General features: G+C 34.7%; 1 protein-coding gene across 1 annotated transcript; it reads left to right on the forward strand.

Moving 5' to 3' along the window:
* The first annotated feature begins 402 nt into the window (after positions 1-402).
* Positions 403-17,807, forward strand: LOC126973358 (alpha-centractin). The gene is made up of 9 exons (XM_050820590.1): positions 403-594; positions 720-784; positions 1,247-1,421; positions 2,398-2,549; positions 5,604-5,747; positions 8,280-8,445; positions 9,298-9,367; positions 10,109-10,275; positions 12,778-17,807. Exons 1-9 carry the CDS (start codon positions 547-549, stop codon positions 12,919-12,921), a joined length of 1,131 nt encoding a protein of 376 aa, XP_050676547.1. The 5' UTR covers positions 403-546; the 3' UTR covers positions 12,922-17,807.
* Positions 17,808-22,563: the final 4,756 nt, after the last annotated feature.

Genomic DNA, 22,563 nt, shown 5'->3' on the forward strand with positions numbered 1-22,563 from the left:
TGCAAATTACACTGGATTTGACTTTAAGAAAAGGGGAAAATTATTAGAGACTATATTACTGGATTTGGACTTACGAAAAGGAAAATATGGAAAATATTCTTTAGAGAATTATACATTAACGGAAATGGTAAAATAACTGATGACTTTAAGACTGGATTGGATTTGATGAAAGAAACTACTATAAATATTCGCTATCGAATATACATAATTGGAAAAGGAAAATGGAAATAATGTAAGATGAAATGAGAAAACTGGATTGGACTTTTTGTAAAACAAAATAGTGAAAATAATAAATACCAAAGAAATGAAAATACTAACGACAAGGCAGTAAGGCCCCTGGCTATAGCCTGTTCGAAAGAACGAATTAATATAAAAAAAAAAAAAAATGAAGTGAATGACGTCATTTGTGGAGTAAAATGTCATTCGTTGAATAATATAGAGAGTTTCCGAATTTTCAAGTTTCGGTAAAATATTAGGCTTTTATCTAAAGACTAAAGAAATCTATTTACATTTTTTACAATTAATTAATTGTAGTCCCAAATAATAATGGAACTAAATGATGTCATAGTAAATCAACCAGTCGTGATCGACAACGTAAGTTTTCAGTTAAAACTATACCGCATTGAAATGGAACATCTCTAGAAGAAACCTTTTTACATTTTTAAACATTGATGTACTCTGAAAAACTACATTACATTTAAGTTTAACTTTTGTTTAAGGGTTCTGGTGTCATTAAAGCAGGATTTGCCGGAGATCAAATACCAAAATGCAGATTTCCAAATTAGTAAGTAGTATTTTGATTTTAACTCTTATATAAAAATACTCCGTATTTGAAAGATATATATTTACGATCAACTTTAAGTAGTGGAATATGGAAATTTATAATAAACCATCAATAACTAAACATTAAAAGTAAAAACATACAAATTGTTTCTAACATTATAGTAGTTGGCAATATAGTAGTAATAATATTATGTTGTTTATAGTTCAAAGTATTGTGAATCATATTATATAGGCAATTAAGCTTATGAGTCACACAAAGTCACAAAAATCTGCTAAAGTCTGACTGAATTTTCAAATTTAATGAATGCTAAGCTGAAGTTTGTGTTTGGTTCAAACCACATTTGGCCCCACACTAGTAATTTATACTGCATATAAAAGGGCATAAACTCAGAGCCCTTTTCACCCAAAATAATCACACGGTAGAATAATAGCTGATTAAGATAATACTTACCTTGCATTATAGCATTGGGCGTCCAAAACATGTGAGAGTCATGGCTGGGGCTCTGGAAGGAGAACTATTTGTGGGGCCAAGAGCAGAGGAACACAGAGGCCTCTTAAGCATCAAGTATCCCATGGAACATGGAATTGTTACAGATTGGAATGACATGGAGCGAGTTTGGAATTTTATTTATAGCAAGGTGAGATCTTATTTGACAACCACAACCAATTGCATGAATGCCCACTACAATTAAAAATAAAATTAAAGAAAATATAAATAGCAGTATAAATTCCTCTTGCAGTCTCCATATTTGATAGTGTTAATGTTGTTCAATCTAAAAAATTAATACTTTTTTGACTAATACAACATATATTTAATACTTAAGTATAATTCATATCTTAGGATACTGTGAGAACAGAAAAACTCATTTGTTTATTGAAAAGGATTTTCTGTTTTTATGTTGTGAAAGTTTGTAAGCGACTAAGAAAATGATAATGTATCGACAACAATTACATATAACAACTTTATGACATCTGGAAGCCGAGTTAAACTTATGCAAGACTAGCAGACCCGACAGATGTTGTTCAGTTATAAAAAAAAACTCTTGCGGATTGAATTTTAGAAAATCCATTCTTAGCTGACCTCTACTTGGTGAAAAGAATATTCCTACCAAATTTCAAGTTTTTAACTCTAATGGTTCCAGAGATATCGTGATGAGTGACTATATATGTGGAAATCTCTTATATATATAGATAATCCAAGCAAGCAAGAATATTTTTAACTTGTTTAAAGTGCATAAAGTTTTTTAAAAGTTTCAATATGGGCAATAAGAATAACCACTAAAGCATTTTTCAAACTAACCGAATTGTATTTTTACTTAAATAAAAAAACATAATCTGTGTCACATAATGCCAATGTATTCACAATCATGGTCCTATTGTAATCCCGTACTTTTAGGATATGGTTGGTTTATACCTTGTATAGATAATATCTTTGAAATATGAGTTTCCCTGTGAAATCGAATCAGAATTGACGAGATCTGTAGGAGAGCCGAAGTCTCTGGCATAGCCCGGATGATTGCGAAACTGACTTTGCCAGACCAATAGCCATGCCGATCTTTGCCCAGCAATGTATGTCTTCTGCCTGAAATAACACATAATAAAATGCTTTTACAGGACCAGCTATCAACATTCGCAGAGGAACACCCAGTGCTGCTGACAGAGGCTCCACTGAATCCCCGGCGTAATAGAGAGAAGTCTGCGGAAGTATTCTTTGAAACATTCAATGTTCCTGCACTGTTCCTGTCAATGCAGGCTGTTCTTAGCTTGTAAGTTGGATTTTTTATGGTATTAAGTGAATATATTATTTCTTTTTGATGTCATTTCTAATATACTAGATACTACTACCGCTTCGGAAACAAAAGGCGCTCTGAGAGAGTAGAAACGGCGCAAGAAATTCTCCCAGCATTCCTTTTTTGCGCTCTTTTTAATAAAAATTTACAATATTGTATTGTCATTGCTATCGCTATAAAATAATCATAATCTAGTCCCAGGCTGTCCGATAACTTAGATATTCAGCTGTGGAGTAATAGGATTTACGACAGAGCCATTTTTTATAAAACATTTAAATTTATTTATAGATAATGCCTGAACAGTGGCTGGGACTTTATTATAAAGGTGTATTACATTAAAGCTATTATGTATCTTATGAAGCCTACTAGAATTAGTATAGATGTGGGTTCTGTCTGCATATTCTACCAGATTTATCAAATTCAAATAGTTAATTTCTCAAAATAGGATAACCACATCACTTTTTGAAGTCAAGAAAATATACAAATAATAGAATAATACAGTCCTACTGCTTATAAATTAAAATAGTATGCAGACCTTAAAATTATTTACATTGCTTTAATCTCATGCACTTTTATCTGTTATATAATCTTTAATTGTATAATAAGTTTTTTTTTAAAGTTTCTGTTTAACAAATAGTTTAAACTTTTTTAATTGTAGTTTGCAAATTTCTTCAGGGATTTTATTATAAAAACGGACACATTGTCCCCTGAATGATTTCATCATCATTTTATCACGGGGAGGTGCTCAGAGTTTTTCGGGTTATTACCAGCACGTCAAAATGCGAAATTTCAACCACATTATGTTGACATGTATCATTTTACAACCGCGCGGTTTTCGAGATCTAGCCTCTTACGGCAATCAATTACCGGTGGATTGGATCATCAATAATGGAGGATACTCCTAATTAAAAAGCTGGCTAAATTAAAAGGCTCACTTGATTCCTGGTATTGCAGATGTCCATTGAGGGTTGCCCCTTACCCATTTGCCCCTCTTATATTAAAAAAAAAGAGTGTGAACTTATAATCCACTTGTATAGAAAGCATCTGTGATGAAGCGCACGATTTAACGTAATACCTCGTACGCATCAAGAAAAACCAATCGGCAATGGCGATTAATCGTTTCTTTCTCACTCGACTCGCCACAAAACAATAGGTATTAAAATAACCCTCGTGTACTTAATATATATAAATTACGTGACACGTTGTTTGTCCGCGATGGACTCCTAAACTAATGAACGGATTTTAATGGGGATTACTTCATGGATTGCAGTTTGGTCCAACTTGAGAGATAGGATAGTTTTTATTTCGATTTGGGACCCATAATTATTTTCATTTTCAATATTTGTTTTGTATGGACATATTTTCTATGAGAGAATTTACTGGGAAACAATTTTCTCATAACAACAGGGAGTATTTTTACGAAATAATTCTTGATGTTTTGAAATATTATTGGCAAATTCCTATAAAACAGTATTTTTTTTTATTATATACAGAACAACGTCTGTAGGGTCAGCTAGTTTAATTATACATTTTAGAAATACCAACAATGAGCTCTATATGAATATAAATAAAGTATAATACATTTATAATAACTTTCACTGTTAACTGACAGCCCAGTTCTAGGCCGAAAAAAAATTTTCGCCACAAAAACAATATAATTTACATCTATAAAGTGTCAGCAATATTATTATATCATATTAATATATAATATCTGGTCGACCGAGCCTTGCTCGGATTTTTAAGAAGGTAAAAAACTTGAACAAAATAAACTAATAGGACATCTGGATTCGAACCGGGGCTTCTTCTGCTTTCCAGATCACCCAATGTCCCATCTGAGCTATTATAGTCTTGTATACATATATAGTGGCGAAATTTACCTTTGTATTCTAATGTTATTGCAGCTGTTTCTCATTAAAACATGGATAAAACTACATTTTTTAAAATTGAAACCTAGCTAGATCGATTTATCGCCCCCGAAACCCCCTATATACTAAATTTTATGAAAATCGTTGGAGCCGATTCCGAGATTCCAATTATATATATATATATATATACAAGAATTGCTCATTTAAAGATATAAGATAATTAATTACTTGATGTGTTAACAAGTGCTACCAACGTCATGGAGCCATAAGATATCCCACTTCTGAACTGTATGTGTACAATACAAATAAATTGATTACAAGAATAGTGTGCGTTTAAATAAAAATCCGTCTTACAAAAAGCAAAAAATAAATCGATAGGTCATTGTACCCTTAAAAGAATTGTCTTAATATTTTTTTTAAATTACGTAAACTGCGATCTAATATGTCAACTAGATCAGGATATCTGTTATAACCTTAATAAGATTCTGCATAATTCCACCTTCGCACAACGCGCCACATATTACGATATCATCCCCACCATCTGGATGTGTGGCGTTCCTTCACAGTGCGGTATTCAAGAAACTTTCTTCCACATTCAACCAAGCTGTGGAATGAGCTTCCTTGTGCTGTTTTTCCAGGACGATACGACATGGGTTCCTTCAAACAAAGCGCGTACATCTTTCTTAAAGTGTTGTCTCGCCAAAATCTGGCACGAGATCGGTCTTCCCGAACAGATATGACTTAGGGACCTTCAAGAAAAAAGCATACTCCCACCTTAAAGGCCGGCAATTAATTTCTTGACACATCTGTTATTGCGGATGTCCATGGGCAGTTGCCTGAGAGGTCTCCCCATCCCGTGAGCCTCTTGCCCGTTTGCCCCCTCTCATATAAAAAAAAGCAATGCAGTGCCGCTCAGAATTCTTGACAAACCCAAAAATTCTGAGCGGAACTACAATTGCACTCATCACCTTGAGACATAAGATGTCAAGTCTCATTTGCCCAGTAATTTCACTAGCTACGCGCCCTTCAGACCGAAACACAGTAATACTTACACATTACTGCTTCACGGCAGAAATAGGCGCCTTTGTGGTACCCAAAATCTAGCGGGCTTCCTGTGCAAAGAAGCCTCCCACTGGTAGAATGTTACTTGACAATATCGTTCTAGGTACGCCACTGGTCGCACAACAGGAGTTGTTTTGGACTCTGGTGATGGAGTTACTCACTCGGTTCCCATCTACGAGGGTTTCGCGATGCCACACAGCATCATGAGGGTGGACGTGGCAGGGAGGGACGTTACCAGATATCTGAGGTAAGTAAAGTAAGCATTTATTCTTGATACAAAACATAACATATACAGGTTGTCCCAAAGTTATGGGACATGAAGTGAAAGTACCTTTAATATCGAAGATAGGCTATTTTACTGAAAGAAGACTTTATGTTATTTTTTAAAAGTTAGTAATTCTGCATTCAAAGATTTTCTAAAAATTACTTGCCTCGTCTGGGAATCGAACCGACTTAAATGTAAAAAAAAACACCCCTACTTTTATGATGCCAATCGAAAGAATTGCCACTAATAACTCTTCTTAAGTAACATAATAAAATTAACAAATTAAAAATAAGATGTCGTGTTAAGGACAATCACTCAGCATTTTTAGAATTGACGATTTGTGGATCAACCTGTTGACAGCGGCCGAAGACAACAAGGCATCGTCTTAAAATGACTGTCTTGTCTAGTAGAAAAAGAGAAAATTTTAATTGGAGTTTTAAAAGATTTTTATTAAATAGATCATTTTTTGAGGTTTATTTTCTGTTTCAGGTTTATTTTAGCAATATTATTATTAAACTTTTATTTGAATTTTATCATTAGTGCATATCACTATTTCTCTCCACTTCTGCGTGTCCGATTGCCAGTTGACAAACTCCTCCAATCTTCTCCATTCTTGCCTTTTTGTGGTCTGTCTACCCCAGGTTGTTCCTGCCACCTGTCTTATTAGTCCGGTCAATTAAGACCAAAAAATGAGAGTGAAGTTACATAAAGTCCCAACAAGCTGAAAACCAGTGAAATTGTTCAAAACATAATTATAAACAATGTTAAAAAGTACCCCATCGTTCCCGTGTATGGATTTTTTTTTATTCAAGGTCAAAGGAAAAATGAGTTTTGCGCGATTTTCAGCAAAACGTTAAGTTTCGTTATATCTCAGAAACGGTGGATCGTAAGAAAAAAAGTATTGACACATTTTTTATAGATAATTTTATGATCTACAATTTTTGTCTGGGTTACTTTCATGATAAAATTTACCGTTTTGCTGAAAATCGTGAAAACTCATTTTTTTGACCTTTGTCCTTGAATAAAAAAAAATTCTATACACGGGAATGATGGGGAACTTTTAAACATTGTTTATAATTATGTTTTGAACAATTTAGCTGATTTTCAGCTTGTTGGGACTTTATGTAACTTCGAATGTCTAAATTGACCGGACTGTATATCGTCATCCTATCCACTCTGTGGTCTGACTCTGTAACTTTTTTCATTCCTTGGGTACCACTGTGTCACAAATTTACTCTATTTACCTGTTCCTCTAATCATATGTCAATGCCCATTTCCACAGATCCTAAACTTTTTAAGTCCTATTGCTATTAGAATAATAATGAGAGAAATTTAAAGATATAAACATTTTCAGTGTTGCTTGATGCAACACTGAAAATGTTTATATTTGTATATTCAAAATCAAATATTTTTATTTAAAATCACTTATTGAACGTCAAAAACTACCACCCATTCAAAAGAGACTGCCTCAGATCTGAGAAGTTTCGGCGCAAGAAACTCAGCGGGCTTTTTTTTTTAAATATAAAATATGGATTACAATGTGATATCGTACAATAAACATTTATAATTAAAGAGCCTGAGGGTGTTCGCTTTATTTCCAGTCCGTGGTGTCATTTAGAAAATCGTTTATGCTTTAATAACCTTTCCCACACAAACGTTTTTTAACAATTATTTTAAATTTCGTAAACACATTTGTTTTGTACATTTTCTGGGATCATATTGTAGAAGCATATACATCGCCCAACAAAAGACTTACTAACTCGACCAAACCGAGTAGTAGGCATAACAAGTTTATGTTTGTTCCTCGTGTTAACATTATGAATGTCACAGTTTCTAGAAAATTCCTCAACGTGCTTATGGACAAACAGAACATTATCAAAAATGTATTGAGAAGCAACAGTCAAAATGTTTATTTCTTAAAATTTTTCTCTTAATGATTCTTTAGGACCTAGGTTATAAATCGCGCGAATAGCTCTCTTCTGCAGCACAATGGTATTAATCTTAATATATTCATGATAAAGTTATGAACTTACATATTCATAGGCACATTAGTGAATATGCTAGGAACTGTGATAAGTGCGCGTTTGTAAATCGGTAAGAGCGCTCGGACGGAACTCAAAAGGCGCAGGTTCGAGTCCCGCATCGTTCATAAATTTTTTCATCAACAAAACAACAAATTGTTTACACACACTTTTTTATATCTATTTATTATGTTTTTAATAGAGCCTAGTGGCAGGTGAAGTAAACATCTGATTCTTGGTTTTTAATAATAATAATAATATTGACACACTTTTTACACAAATTATCTTGCCCCAAGTTAAGCATATATAGCCTGTGTTATGGGTTACAAGACAACGATGTATTTAATACAATATACTTACTTAAACATACATAAATACATTTAAACATCCATGACTCGGAAACAAACATCCATATTCATCATATAAATGCTTGCACCTACCGGGATTCGAACCCTTTTAATTAAATTTAATGATTCTTCATGTTTCATTTCAGACTGCTCCTACGCAAAGAAGGCGTAAATCTGCGGACATCCGCTGAGCTGGAGATCGTAAAGTCTATCAAAGAGCGGGCGTGCTACCTCTCTCCCAACCCGCTCAAGGAGGAGACCCTGGACTCCGAACGAGCTCAGTACACCTTGCCTGATGGCACACAGCTTGAGGTAGGCTAACATTGGTCAGCGATGAGATCATAGGCACATAAGTGAATTTGCCAGAAACTGTCATAACCATAATGTTAACGCCAGGAACAGACATAAACTTATGATGCCTACTACTCGGCTAAGTCGAGTTAGTAAGGCTTTTGTGGGGCGATGTATATGCTTTTACAACAAGATCCCAGAAAATGTTCAAAACAAAAGTATAACGTTATTCAAAAGAATTGTTAAAAAACGTTTGTGTGGTAAAGGTTACTATAACATTAATGACTTTCTTAATGATACCACAGATTGGGAATAGAGTGACCACCCTCAGGCTATTAAATAATAAGTTTAATTGTACAATATTACTTTGTAAACATATTGTTTATAATAATTATGTTTTGAGCAATTTCACTGATTTTCAGCTTGTTGGGACTTTATGTAAATTCACTCTCATTTTTTGGTCTTAATTGACCTGACCAATAAGACAGGAACAACCTGGGGTAGACAGACCACAAAAAGGCAAGGTATACTCGCCATACTTAAGACAATCTCTTCTTTAACTATGATCGCCTGGTACCAAAACATTGTATTATGCTTCCTATCTCATTATCTCCCATGTTAAATATTATGAATTGATGTGACTGCTCTTTTTCGACTCTTCGACTTTCAAATCACAACGATGATAAAGAAGTTTTCACTTCAATAGTATGCATATTTCTGTCTCATTCTTTGCCGGCTTCATCCTACACATTTTTGTATTTGTGTCTCTTACCTGTCGTTTTTTCCGTTGCATCCGGTTTGAAATCACAACGATTCTAAAGAAGTTTCACTTCAAAAATAAAGAGCTTAACAGTAACGTATTATTTCTTTTAGATTGGACCAGCCCGTTTCCGCGCTCCTGAAGTATTGTTCAGACCTGACCTAATCGGTGAAGAATGTGAAGGTATGGCTTACAATTATATAAAAGAGGGCATGAGGATCACGTGATGGGAGTGGTGAGTGAACCACCCATGGAAATGCACAACATCTGGGGTCAAGAGATGAGTTACCAGCTTTTTAGGTATGCTCTTTTCTTGAAGGTCCCTAAGTCGTATCGGTTCGGTAAATCTGCTGCGAGTGATAACTGATTCTAAGCAATTTGTTATTTTCGAAGTGATATCCCTCCCTCACTTCTGGGATTAATTATATAAGTTTAATTTGTAACCAAAATTTGGGACTCGAAACCGCGACCTCTCGGGTTCGGTCCGAGCGCTCTTACCAACTGAGCCAACCGTACGAGTGGCGCATGGTTCGTAAATCTTGGTAAGTCTTGTTCAACTCTCAGGTTAAACTGTGATTCCATCTACAGGATCAACTTTATAGCTGATAACCTGCTCAACCATAATAATTGCATATTAGGGAACTGACTTGAGATGTCGCTTTTGCAAATCTAAACAGATTTTTTTTTAAACGTAAATTATCTCTAAACGCGCCTGCCTCTATTATAAATTTCACTGCTTGTGGCGGTGACATAGGACGGGTCGTTCTTTTCCTTAAAATATTTCGAAGCAATCACTTTGAAAATTAAAAAATATACCTTTAGTCGTGTGTATATGATATTATGAGAGTTTATTTTGTATTAGAATTTACCACACCATTGAAACGTCTTTATTATCTCATACCGACACACGCTTGGCTTTTCCAGGGCTCCACGAGGTATTGATGTTCGCGATACAGAAGTCTGATATGGATTTACGGAAAGTGTTGTACCAGAATATAGTGCTGAGCGGAGGTTCCACTCTGTTCCGAGGCTTTGGCGACAGACTGCTGGCTGAGATCAGAAGACTCGCGCCTAAGGATATGAAAATAAGGGTGAGAATTGCTTGATGATGTTTTATAGGTTATTTTGTCGGTAGCCAATTATCTAAGTTAGCAATAGCTGTAATATTTTAAGCTTTTCTTCGTTTGGCGCGTTAGGAAAAATTATCAGAGTGAATTTTACGATGCGCCCGCACACCGTCACGCAAATTCGACACCCTGACGTTAACTGGTCAACTAGACCATTTCTATCATACTTAAGACTAAATTATGTGCTATAAACGCAAAATATACATACGGCCTACTTCAAAATTATAATTTCAGTGATAAAATGCATATAGGTACTTTATAACAAATTATTGTGAATCACTTATAAATAATTTGATAATAATATATCTTTTTTAGGCTAGTTAGGAACACATTTATTGATTTCAAATTTAAATGGATTTTAAATTTGAAAATGCTATGTTTACTCTCAAATAATTTGCAGTTAGGTAATAACTTTGTAGGGATAATTCTATAATGCACTAGTGTGTAATATTATTTTATTTACACCCATGCTTTAAATCCTCTATTAAAGATTCTAAAACAGTAAGCTTATTACAACATATGACAACATTAAAACTTATCATCCAAACGAGTGTTGTAATGAAATTCAGTACAACATTATATCATCCGTGGGAGGCTCCTTTGCACAGGATGCCGGCTTGATTATGGGTCTATTTCTGCCGTGAAGCAGTAATGTGTTAGCATTACTGTGTTTCGGTCTGAAGGGCGCCGTAGCTAGTGAAATTACTGGGCAAACGAGACCTAACATCTTATGTCTCAAGGTGACGAGCGTTGTTGTATTGCCACTCAGAATGTTTGGGATTTTTCAAGAATCCTGAGCGGCACTGCATTGTAATGGGCAGGGTGTATCTATTACTATCAGCTGTACGTCCTGTTCGTCTCGTCCCTTACTTTCACATTAAAAAAATCCGTTTTCATAATAACACTCCTTTGGATGATATATACATAGTAACCATAACTAGGACTGGTTTTTTTAATGTTAGCAGCAAGCTAACTGTTTCAGAATTTTTTTATAGAGGATTCATATTTTGGGTTTAGATAAAGTTTTGTATGCAACTGTTCATAACTAAGTATTTAAACACTCATGTGATACTATTATCACATGAGTGTTTATGATGCCTATTACTCGGCTAAGTCGAGTTAGTAAGTCTTTTGTGGGGCGATGTATATGCTTTTACAACAAGATCCCAGAAAATGTTCAAAACAAAAGTATAACGTTATTCAAAAGAATTGTTAAAAAACGTTTGTGTGGTAAAGGTTACTATAACATAAATGACTTTCTTAATGGATACCACAGATTGGGAATGGAGTGACCGCCCTCAGGCTATTAAATAATAAGTTTAATTGTACAATATTACTCTGTAAACATATTTATTTGATGAAAAAAAAAGCCCGCTGAGTTTGTTGCGCCCATTCTTCTCAGGTCTGAGGCATTCATTTTGGAATGGGTGGTAGTTTTTGACTTTCAATAAGTGATGTCACATCCTATTTTGAAAAAAAATATTTGAATTTGAAAGTGTATCCCACATTCATGTTTTAATACCCCTTATTACAGAATATTTATAGTTCGGTTGATGGTCCTAAGAACGATGTAATAAGACTTGCTTTATGAGCAAGTGTGTTGAAAAATAAATTATGCTTGTGTGTGTGTGAATTTAAAGTTTGGTTTAGGTAATGAAAGAGTCATTGAGAGCAAAATTGAAGGAAATAAACATCATAACTGTTGCATCTCAATATATTCTTGATAATATTATGTATGTACATAGGCACATAAGTTAATTTACTAGAAACTGTCATAACCATAATGTTAACACCAGGAACAAGCATAAACTTATAATGCCTACTACTCGGCTAAGTCGAGTCTTTTGCGGGGCGATGTATCTGTTTTTAAAGCAAGATCCTTGTTCAAAACAAACGCATGAAGATTATCAAAAGAATTGTTAAAATACATTTGTGTGGTAAAGGTTACTATAACATTAATGATACCACAGATTGGGAATGGAGCGACCGCCCACAGGCTATTAAATAATAAATTTTATTGTATTATTTTACATTGTAACCATCTTAATATATAAAATTCTCATGTCGCGGTGTTTGTAGTTAAACTCCTTGACCGATTCGTCTCATGAAATTTTAATGCATATTGGGTAGGTCTGAGAATCGGAGAACTGTTAATGGTGGTCCACGCTTTTTTTTTAATGTTTTTGACATTTTTTTTTAAATTTGTTTGATTATGAGTCAGCATAAAAAATACATACAACTTCAAATTTTCACCCATCTACGATCAACAGTTACTTTCGTATCGTGATTTTAATATCGGCAATACAACGTTTGCTGGGTCAGCTAGTATTTTTATAAAAAAAAGACCGCTGCGTTTGTTGCGCCCGTTCTTCTCAGGTCTGAGGCATAGGTTTTGGAATGATCGGTAGTTCTGACCTTGAATAAGTTGTATTATATTCTATTTTGAATTTAATAAATGTGTTACAGATATCGGCGCCGCAGGAGCGGCTGTACTCGACGTGGATCGGCGGTTCGATTCTGGCGTCACTCGACACCTTCCGCAAGATGTGGGTATCGAAGCGAGAGTACGACGAAGAGGGTCATCGCGCAGTCCACAGAAAGACATTCTAGAAATACTGCCTGTAGCAAAACTACGGTATATTTATAGAAATTTCATGGAACTCATATAGCTTTTAATTAACATGAACAAGACGGGCTATGTAGAATAGGTTTTTCTACTGGGCTTTACAAAAATCCTGCTTTAAACTATGGCATAATAATAAATATGCATATAGGAAACCTGCGGATGTATTAATGAAATTGTGAATTGAAGAAACTTTGTCAATGATATACCTATTTTTTTCCCGAGGTATTTTTTTAAATAGAAGGGGTGAAGCTTAGAACAATTATACGTCTAGATAAACGGTTGCAGCTTGAAATCGTCGAAAAATAATTGAGGTGAACTGTTAACCTCTATTTTGAGCAATTTGTGCATTTCTCAAAATTGCACTAACACAAAGTGACATACAAATCGCGAGTGTCTTACACTGTATGTAAAGGGTGGAGCTTGTCACGCACACTAAAGTAATAAACCTGGCCTGTTTTCATCAGTTGTCATGCAGCAAGAGACATATAAATTTTCTAAGGTTATCTTCACCATCTCCTTCAATACAGATATAAATAAGTTTAATAATGTTACTATAACACAAGTTATATTTCTATGATTTTGCGATAATTATGAAAGTAAGGTTCGGTCTCAGTGTAAGCGTTTTTAAAATGCGACGTTTTTTATCGAGTGAAGTTGAATTTTAAACGCTGGATGGGAAACATTGAGTGTAATGTCAACGTGGTTTTTAACGCCACGTACCGCTGCATTCATATATCAGCGCTTTTCAGACGCGACTTTTTTTTATTCAGTGGAGTTCAATATAAACCGCTGGGCGGTAACTTTGGGTTGGGTAAAAAATAAAAATACCTTTAGGCATTTTTTTTATTTTCACGCAATAAGTACATATTTCTGGCTTGTAAATATTCTGAGGTGATCACTTACCATCAAGTGGCGCGATATTTTCTCAAAATAATATTTAACTATAGTTTATGAAATTTCTATGGATAATGTTCTTAATTAAGTTTAATTTATGCAGCTCTCGTTTTCTTACGATATTGATATGACCGACGCCAGTGCTGACCGTCGGTCGGGCACTAAATGCAACCTCAATAATAGTAGGCAGTGAAATTGCCGCCAAAAGTCCAATTGTATGACGTAAGACTCGTGAAGTAACATGGCTGTCTTGTCACATGATGACACATGACACCCGCTGTCATAACGATACAAAGAGAATAATAAAGGCACGCTACCATAGATGCGCAACTGTTTTGGAATCGTGTAAATACTGTATCAATGTCGTATGAATGTATATTAAGTTAGTTAAGCGCTTAAAGACATTTAATAATATGCTTAATGAGATATAAGCGAAGAATCGAATCATTATATAGGAGTTCGAATAGAGTGAAAGGAAGCATGTACAAATTGGAAACTCTTTTTGTAATATTAATATTATTCAAACAATTATTAATACTAGGTTTGTACTTTGCAATATTAACAAGAAATTACTTATTTTACAAAAAAAAACAAAACAATCCGTGTAAATTCCGCTAATCTTTTCTTTCAATCAATCAATCGACACGTGTTTCGCCTCTACACCAGGCATCCTCAGGAGATGTTGACTCGCCAAATTCTGGCACGACACCGTCTCGTGTCGAATTAAATAAAAGAATTTATATCTTAGCGGAACTTACACTCAAGGAAACACAAAATTTAAGATTATTATGGATCTCTTTTTTGCTGATGTACTTTCATTGGTTTTTACTTTGGTCGTAAGCGTGCGCCTCAAATATGGCGGTCGGTTGCCAGCAGCTGAAACGCCATCATCAACCCTGCAGTTTTTTTTTAAATTTTATTGCTATGAGTGAGAGTGGGTCACACTACGCGGCCAGTGGGCTAGACACCAGATAAGATTTTCTATTATGTCGTTACACGAAATATTTCCGAAGACACCTTTATTTCAGCAATTAATTAAGATTTACGCACATTATTGCATTTTTGTCAATATACTTTTCATGTCATGGTGGCCGCTTTAGATCATTTAAACGTCTAGATAGACTGTGACAGCTGTCAAAATGTCGAAATAATTGACAAAGACAGTTGACGTCTGTTTTGTGCAATGGACGCACACTAACGTAAAGTGACATACATAACGCGAGTATTAGACGTAGCTTCTCACGCACACTAAAATTAATAAGCCTGGCCTGTTTTCATCAGTTGTCTAGCAGCAAGAGGCACTATCTAGATTCTAGACGTATAAATTATCTTACTTATCGGCACAGAAAACGCGTGGTATATCAGCCGTGACGTCATTCCAACATGGCCGTCGCCGTGTTTTGTACTTTTGTTATCTTGTTAATTTCAATGTTTATATCAAAGGCTTTTAGAATCCTTTCTTCTTATATATTTTTAAACCATTTATTATTTAATTTTTTAACGCTGTCGTCGTGTCCAGTTACGGTTAAGAATCTTCTAGAACAAAATAACTTATGGTTTAGCTATGTTTAATTGTTTATTGTATTAACTCCTGAACAATTTCTTATTTTATAAATTTTTAACCAAATTTTATGAGCGATGCAGGACTCGAACCCGCGACATCTCGGCTTTCGTCCGAGCGCTCTACCAACTGAGCCAAGCGTTCGAGTAAATTCGGTCCTAAATCTTGGTATGTCTTGTTCATCTCTCAGGTTGTGGCTCCATCTACAGGATCTACTTTACAGTTGATAACCTGCTCAACCACAATAATTGCATATTATGAAATTGACTTGAGATTTCGCTCTTTCAAATCTAAACAATAAAGAGATAATAAATAACATCGGCACTTACGATCCGTCGGACGGAACCCGAGAGGTCGTGGGTTCGAGTCCCGCATCGTTCATAAATTTTGCTTACAAATTTACTTTGAAGTATTAATTCCTGTTAGTAATAAATAATTTTCAAATTGGATTTGTACCAAAATTTACCCGAGACCGCGCCTCTAGGGATACGCCTCACGCACTCTTACCAACTAAACTATCCGTCGGACTGACCACAGTTAGCCCACGTACTGCACTAGTAAAGTAGAGCTCGTGAGAAGAACATGCAAGAAACTCAACGGCTGCTCTTTTGAATCAAATAGAGTATTTTATAATTGCTGTATTTGTAAAACAAATTAGTTTGTAAGGTACTGCGTCCAATATATGAATCATGTCTAAATAATATCAAATATTTCATAAAAGGTAAAAAAGAATAAACTGTATAAATTAAATTCTCGTATCGGATCAACCTTTAGAGCTCTAATTGTTCAGTTGTGTATGGATGCTTCGTGAACATGGTGGTCGTGATTACGGTCATAATTAATAATCGCATATATTCAAATTCAAATATTTTTATTCAAAATAGGATTTAAAATCACTTATTGAACGTCAAAATCTACCACCCATTCAAAAGAGACTGCCTCAGACCTGAGAAGAATGGGCGCAATACAATAAACAATTATAATTAAGAAAATCGTTTATGCTATAATAACCTTTCCCACACAAACGTTTTTTAACAATTCTTTTAAATTTCGTAACACATTTGTTTTGTACATTTTCTGGGATGATATTGTAGAAGCATATACATCGCCCAACAAAAGACTTACTAACTAGACCGAACCGAGTAGTAGGCATAACAAGTTTATGTTTGTTCATATAAGTAAATACAATGATGTTATTGACAGGTCGATTAGGCACCAAAAGCAGCACTCGTTTACAAGTCGACGCATGGACCAGCCATCGTTCGCGTCGCAGATATTTGAGGAAATATTACTATTATGTGGTGCTTAATTCCATCTTAAGTTTCGCAGACCATTGGCTTAAATTATACTGTTGATCAGGACTTAAGGATTCTAAATCTAACGCCATTTTTATAACAATTTATCTCGTAGGCAATAAGATTTACCTTAGTTACGAAATCCGGTGCGTTGTCATACAATACGCTGAATTCTAAACTGCCTTTTAGTATCGCTAACCGCTCAAGAAAGGTTTCTATTCAAAGTGAAATCACTTATTGAAAGTCAAAAAAAACTACCACCCATTCCAAAATGAATGCCTCAGGCCTGAGAAGAATGGGCGCAACAAACTCAGCGGGCTTTTTTTTTCATCACAAATATGTTTTATAATTAAAGTAACATAATACAATTAAACTTATTATTTAATAGCCTGATAGTCGCTCCATTCCCAATCTGTGGTATCATTAAGAAACTCATGTAAGCTGATTCTAGATATTAATTTAGAATGAGCCTTAATAAACATATATAAACAAAGTTGACGTCATTCGCAACTAAAAGTACAGCTAACATAAAAATCTAACGATTTAATACAGACATATAAAACCTACGTAGCTAGTTAGCTGTATGAATACCTATGTGAGATGCGAAAGTAATAATAATTTTATATTCACTTTGAAACCTCTGAACCAATTTTGACGAAGGTATATCTCTTGCCAAACTTTTAGTTCGTTCCGATGATGCTGCGAACTAGCTCAGTAACATAATTAGGTCTCGAAGGGGCAAATGCAGAATATATCTGCGTTAAGAGGTGGTAACTTAAGAGCTAACTAGAAATTTGGCGAGGTATATATACAGTAAAAAGGAAAAATTCAATGCTAAACTTATCCGATAGTGTTGCTGACGGTACAAATTGTATCAAGGTCTCGGCTGACGTCATCAAGATGGCGGCTACGCGCATTAGCAATTTGTGGGAATTATCATTTTAGATAGTTGAGCGTACATGGTACCTAATTAAAATACTGCGAATAAGAATCATGATTTTACTGAATCCCGCATTTAACGTTGTAAGTTTTGTACGCTTCGAGTCATTAGATCTAAGAGCGAACTCAAAGTATTCTATGTAAGAGATTTTTTATTCCAATTAAATTATTTTTTTCCTTACAGTTTGTTTTATTACTAATGGTTTCCCAACAACACAAGTTCCTGGTGAGAGGTAGGTATGGTATTCTATCACGTTTTAAAAAAAACACTTAGGTCCAAATGTCAAAGATTTTACCACCACTTCGGAAAAGTCAGGCAGAAGAAAAGAAGTGGTAAGAAACTCATTGCCACTCTTTTAAATTTATAAATATAGTTTTAGCATTTTACAGTACATTTAATACAATGTATGTAATGTGATGCAACAAAATTACTCATATTCGCATATTTTCATTCTAGAGATATGAATTCATTACTGGATTTTTTTTCATAATTTTTGGCTGATAAATTTATAAATATCAGCAAAAGACGGCTTTAGAATATCAAAATTTGTTAAAAATATCTTCAGTGAATATCTTCATTGCACTATATTACAAACAAACGCTTGGTTAACATCGTGCAGAAAAACAGAGTTATAAAATATTACGGCCTTATTCGCCTACGAATTAACCGGAAATGTAATTCGAGATCAAAAATGTAAACAAAGAAATGTCAATGTCAAAAATGACAGTGCAGAGATAGGTAACATTTCTAGGTAGTTTAATTATAAACTTATTTTGATTCATAAAACATTTTATTTTTCTCTTTTTACAATATCTAGTAACTGAGCTTTTATGATATTTTCCTAGTAATTTCTGTTTTTGGATATGAGCCATTCAATAATTTGCGCTTCCCGTCGGCCAGTTAGGGGGTTCGATTCTAACCTTCAGGGGTAGTAAGGGGCATTAAAACTAATACCGAATTGGGTTTTTAGCTTTGGCAGTATGCCTTTTAACCACTTTTATTATTGAGAGAGTTTTCAGTGTTTTTTTTTAAATTCGAACATTATTAATGCTCCATCTACAAAACTGTCCTCACTGGCCTAAGTATATGAGATATAAGGATGCCTTCCTTTTCCGGTTGAAGATTTTAAACCTGTCATAAGGACCTCTAAGAGGGCTTGTTAAGGAGTTTTAATTTGTGAATCAAACCACATTTACTATTATTAACTGTTATCATAAAATCTCCATATTGCTCTTTAAACGTATATACATATACGCTATAATATAATAGTATAGTTATGTATTCACCTTCATTGACCCATGTTTTGTTCTTGTTTTCCTTTCCTCTTATTTCCTTTCCTTTTCTCTATGATATTGCTTTATGGTTATGGAGTATCGCTTTCTCCATAATATTATATCTTGAAGATCTTTTAAACTACTGCGGCGCTTGCGGGTTGGAATATTAAAAATTAATATATTTTAGGACGATTCTCATCGTTCATAAATAATTATTAATATTTCAATCACCCATATCAAATAACTTAGAGTGCAACAGTAGCCAACATATATACACATAATCAAATGTCCAAACTATAATAATAATATCTTTACAGATTAAGTTTTAAGTGAGAAAACAAGACCAAAGAAAAGATACATTTTGATAAATCATTACAAATCTGGCATGATTTGATTTAGAAAAGGTTTTACAGATTCCTCAAATAGAAAATATCCCAATTACAACTTTACAATATACAACATTTTGACCAAACAAGGGTACTGTTATTTATGGCATTTCCAAATAGCGAAAGGAGGAGCTGTTGAAATAGCTAGCTGCCTTTTCTACAATATTAAGCAAGAATCTGTTAATACAAAACATATTACCTTGTATAATAAACTTGAATGGCTGGGGCAACAAGATATTAACAGTGCCCCGGCATCATTCAACAGCGTTCAGGGGTAGTTTTCGATACAGTGCTACTAAGTACTGGAATAATTTACCGCCACCATTAAGACTATTAAAGAATGTTCAAAATTTTAGATTGATATATAAAAAAAACTATTTTAGAATCATTATATAATAATTATCCTTGATGTGCAAAATAGTATCTTATAAATTAACATAATTCTGTATTTTTATTATGTATATTTAATGTTCACAAATATATTTATATCTAATTTATAGTACCTAGTTTGGGGCAAGATTTATGTGTGTAATAGTATTTCAATATTTGTTATTTATTATTTTATCTTTATCATCGTCTGTCACGAATAAGGCTTTACTTCAACCTTACTCGTTTTGCTCCGTCATTTTATTGTAAATACTACGATAATAAGTTATATTTCGAAGTTGAATACGGTTTAAAGTGTGTGTTTTGGTGTATTAAAATCCTTAAAGTGTTAGTATTGTGATTAAACTAAAAAACTGTAAGTTGTCCCTAATAATAACCATAATAAGTTATAGTTTACACTTCGAGGAACACAGACACTTAGGTGTATATAAAGTGTAACGCGTAAACAATAAAGTAAGATTGGTGACTATAATTAAAAAAACACATAATTAACATTTACGCGTAACGTATTAATGATTTATGAAACTTTATCTTAATAAACTGTATGCTCGAAACAAACAAAGTGAATTTGTGTTCGTGTAAATTAACTAGTGAAGGAAGGTACTTCTAAATTGCATTTACATAATAACGAAATAATTAATTGAGAGCCCATATCTAAAATACCTTCAGATGTAGGCAAACACTCTGTAAAGGATGTTTGCAAATTTTTATCATCTGATCCATATTTTGGGTTATCATTATCAATAACACATCTCAAATAAGGTGGATTACTTGGACCAATGAGATGATTGTTGACTTCTTTATCAACTTTTAAAGGCTCTTGATAAGCGTCCATTATACAATTAGCTGGTTCAACAAGCGACGTACTAAGATTCTCAGTAGTATTTATATTTATATAGTTGCTGTGGTTCATCAGATGTAGGTACTTTGAAAGTGGTCAAGATAATGGATACATTAAGTTTCTATGTTAGATAATTCTGGTAATTCAGTTTCAATTACGGGAAATAAAATTGTAGGTGAAGCGATATAATGTATGTTTTTCAGAGTTTATTGTGGAGTATCTGGTAATGAATTTGTAGCTGTACCTACAACCAATAATATGGTAATGGTTTGTAAAGTGGCTTTGATCCAGTTCATTTCAGCCCTGTTACACTGCGACCAATGTGATCTATTGTGATAGCCACTGTTCAACTATAGCTCACTGCAAACATTGATTCTTTTCATGAATCTTAATATGTCTTTTGCAGTGAGCTGACGTATCTCAAATGGTTGAAGGATTGGACTTCCCAAAGAGATGCTACGTTTACGCATTAAAGGACCACATTCAGAGAAAATGTGTAGCGGGGTTTCATCTGCACTATTACAGAATCTACACGCTCTGCAATCTCTGAGACCTAAGATTGAGAGGTGTTTGTTTAATCTGCAGTGCCCCGTTAATATCCTGGTTAATATGCGTAAGTTTTCTCTACTTAGCCCTAGTGCCTCATTTGCAGCCTTTTTGTTGAAGGCCTGGATTAGGGTTTTGGAATGGGTTAAGCCCGGAGTGTTGCTCCAGAGTTTAATGCACTCTTGTGAACATGATGTATCAAGGGTTGATTTAACAAGACTCCTTGGGACACCACAGAAGGGTTCAGGGCCAAATTGAGTGCTTTTAGCGCCAATTCTTGCAAGTTCGTGGGCGTATTCATTGCCTTCGATTCCTGCATGTCCTGGAACCCATCGAAGTGTAACTCTGTTCATTCCTCCCAGAGTATTCAGTATAGTCCGGCAGTTGTCTACAAGCTTTGAGACTGATCTGTTGGAATCTATAGCGGACAGAGCCGCCAGACTATCTGTGTGGATATAAATACACTTGCCGACGTAGCCTTTATTTAGGATGGTGTCCGCACATTCTATTATGGCGTATACCTCAGACTGGAAAACGGAGGCAAGATTTCCCAAGTTGACAGATTTGCCAAATTTGGGGCACTCTCCGAAGATTCCACAGCCAACGTCAGAACCCGACTTGGATCCATCGGTATACCATTTAAGGCTCCCTTTTTTCCAAGTAATTCGATTGTTTAACCAGTCCTCTCTTGTGGGGAATTCAATACTAAAGTTGCTGATGAAGTCAAATTTCGGCAGCATGGCGTCACTCAACATGTCTAATACAGGACTTCTCAGTAAGGATTGCTCAAATAGCCGCAGCGAGTTTGAGAGCCAGTTGGTCCGCATATGGGTCATTACTCTATGCATGCTGGCCCTCGCCTCCTTTTAAGTGAACCATACGATACTTGTAGCTAAATTAAATCAACACGGCATCGAAGGTTTGCTGCTGAAGTGGTTTGACTCCTATTTACAGAATCGACCCCAGTGCGTTGTTATGGACGGACATAATTCTCAGACGTATATTGCTACATCTGGTGTGCCCATCTGGGGCCTTTACTTTTTTCCATATTTATAATATGGAAATATATGATATTACAGACAACATTAATCACTGTAAGGCACTCCTATTCGCCGACGATCTCAAAGTTTTTCGTCCAGTCAAAACCCACTACGACTGCACCTTAATCCAGATTGACCTAAATGAGATAAGAAAGTGGTGCGAAGTTAACCTCATGACTCTCAACTTGAATAAATGTTGTCTGGTGAGGTACACTTGGAAGAAAAAACCACTTGTCTATCGATACGAGATTGGCGGAGTTGATTTAGAGGAAATGGAAGAAATGAGAGATTTAGGAGTTATTATAGATAATAAGCTGAAATTTACTTCTCATATAAACTATTGTACCGCTAAAGCAGCACAGATGTTGGGTTTTATCAAAAGAAATACCATAGGTTTCAAATTCCCTCAAACGAAAATTCTACCCTACAACTCCTTAGTCCGCAGCCATCTCGAATATGCAA

This window comes from Leptidea sinapis, chromosome 29 (assembly GCF_905404315.1).
Source record: "Leptidea sinapis chromosome 29, ilLepSina1.1, whole genome shotgun sequence".
Lineage (NCBI taxonomy): Eukaryota > Metazoa > Arthropoda > Insecta > Lepidoptera > Pieridae > Leptidea > Leptidea sinapis.

Bases quoted from the DNA above. Each gene is read 5' to 3' on its own strand.
- LOC126973358 (XM_050820590.1), top strand. From the start codon at position 547: ATGGAACTAAATGATGTCATAGTAAATCAACCAGTCGTGATCGACAAC. The intron at 595-719 runs GTAAGTTTTCAG...CTTTTGTTTAAG, and splicing joins AACCAGTCGTGATCGACAAC to GGTTCTGGTGTCATTAAAGC. The intron at 2,550-5,603 runs GTAAGTTGGATT...ATATCGTTCTAG, and splicing joins ATGCAGGCTGTTCTTAGCTT to GTACGCCACTGGTCGCACAA.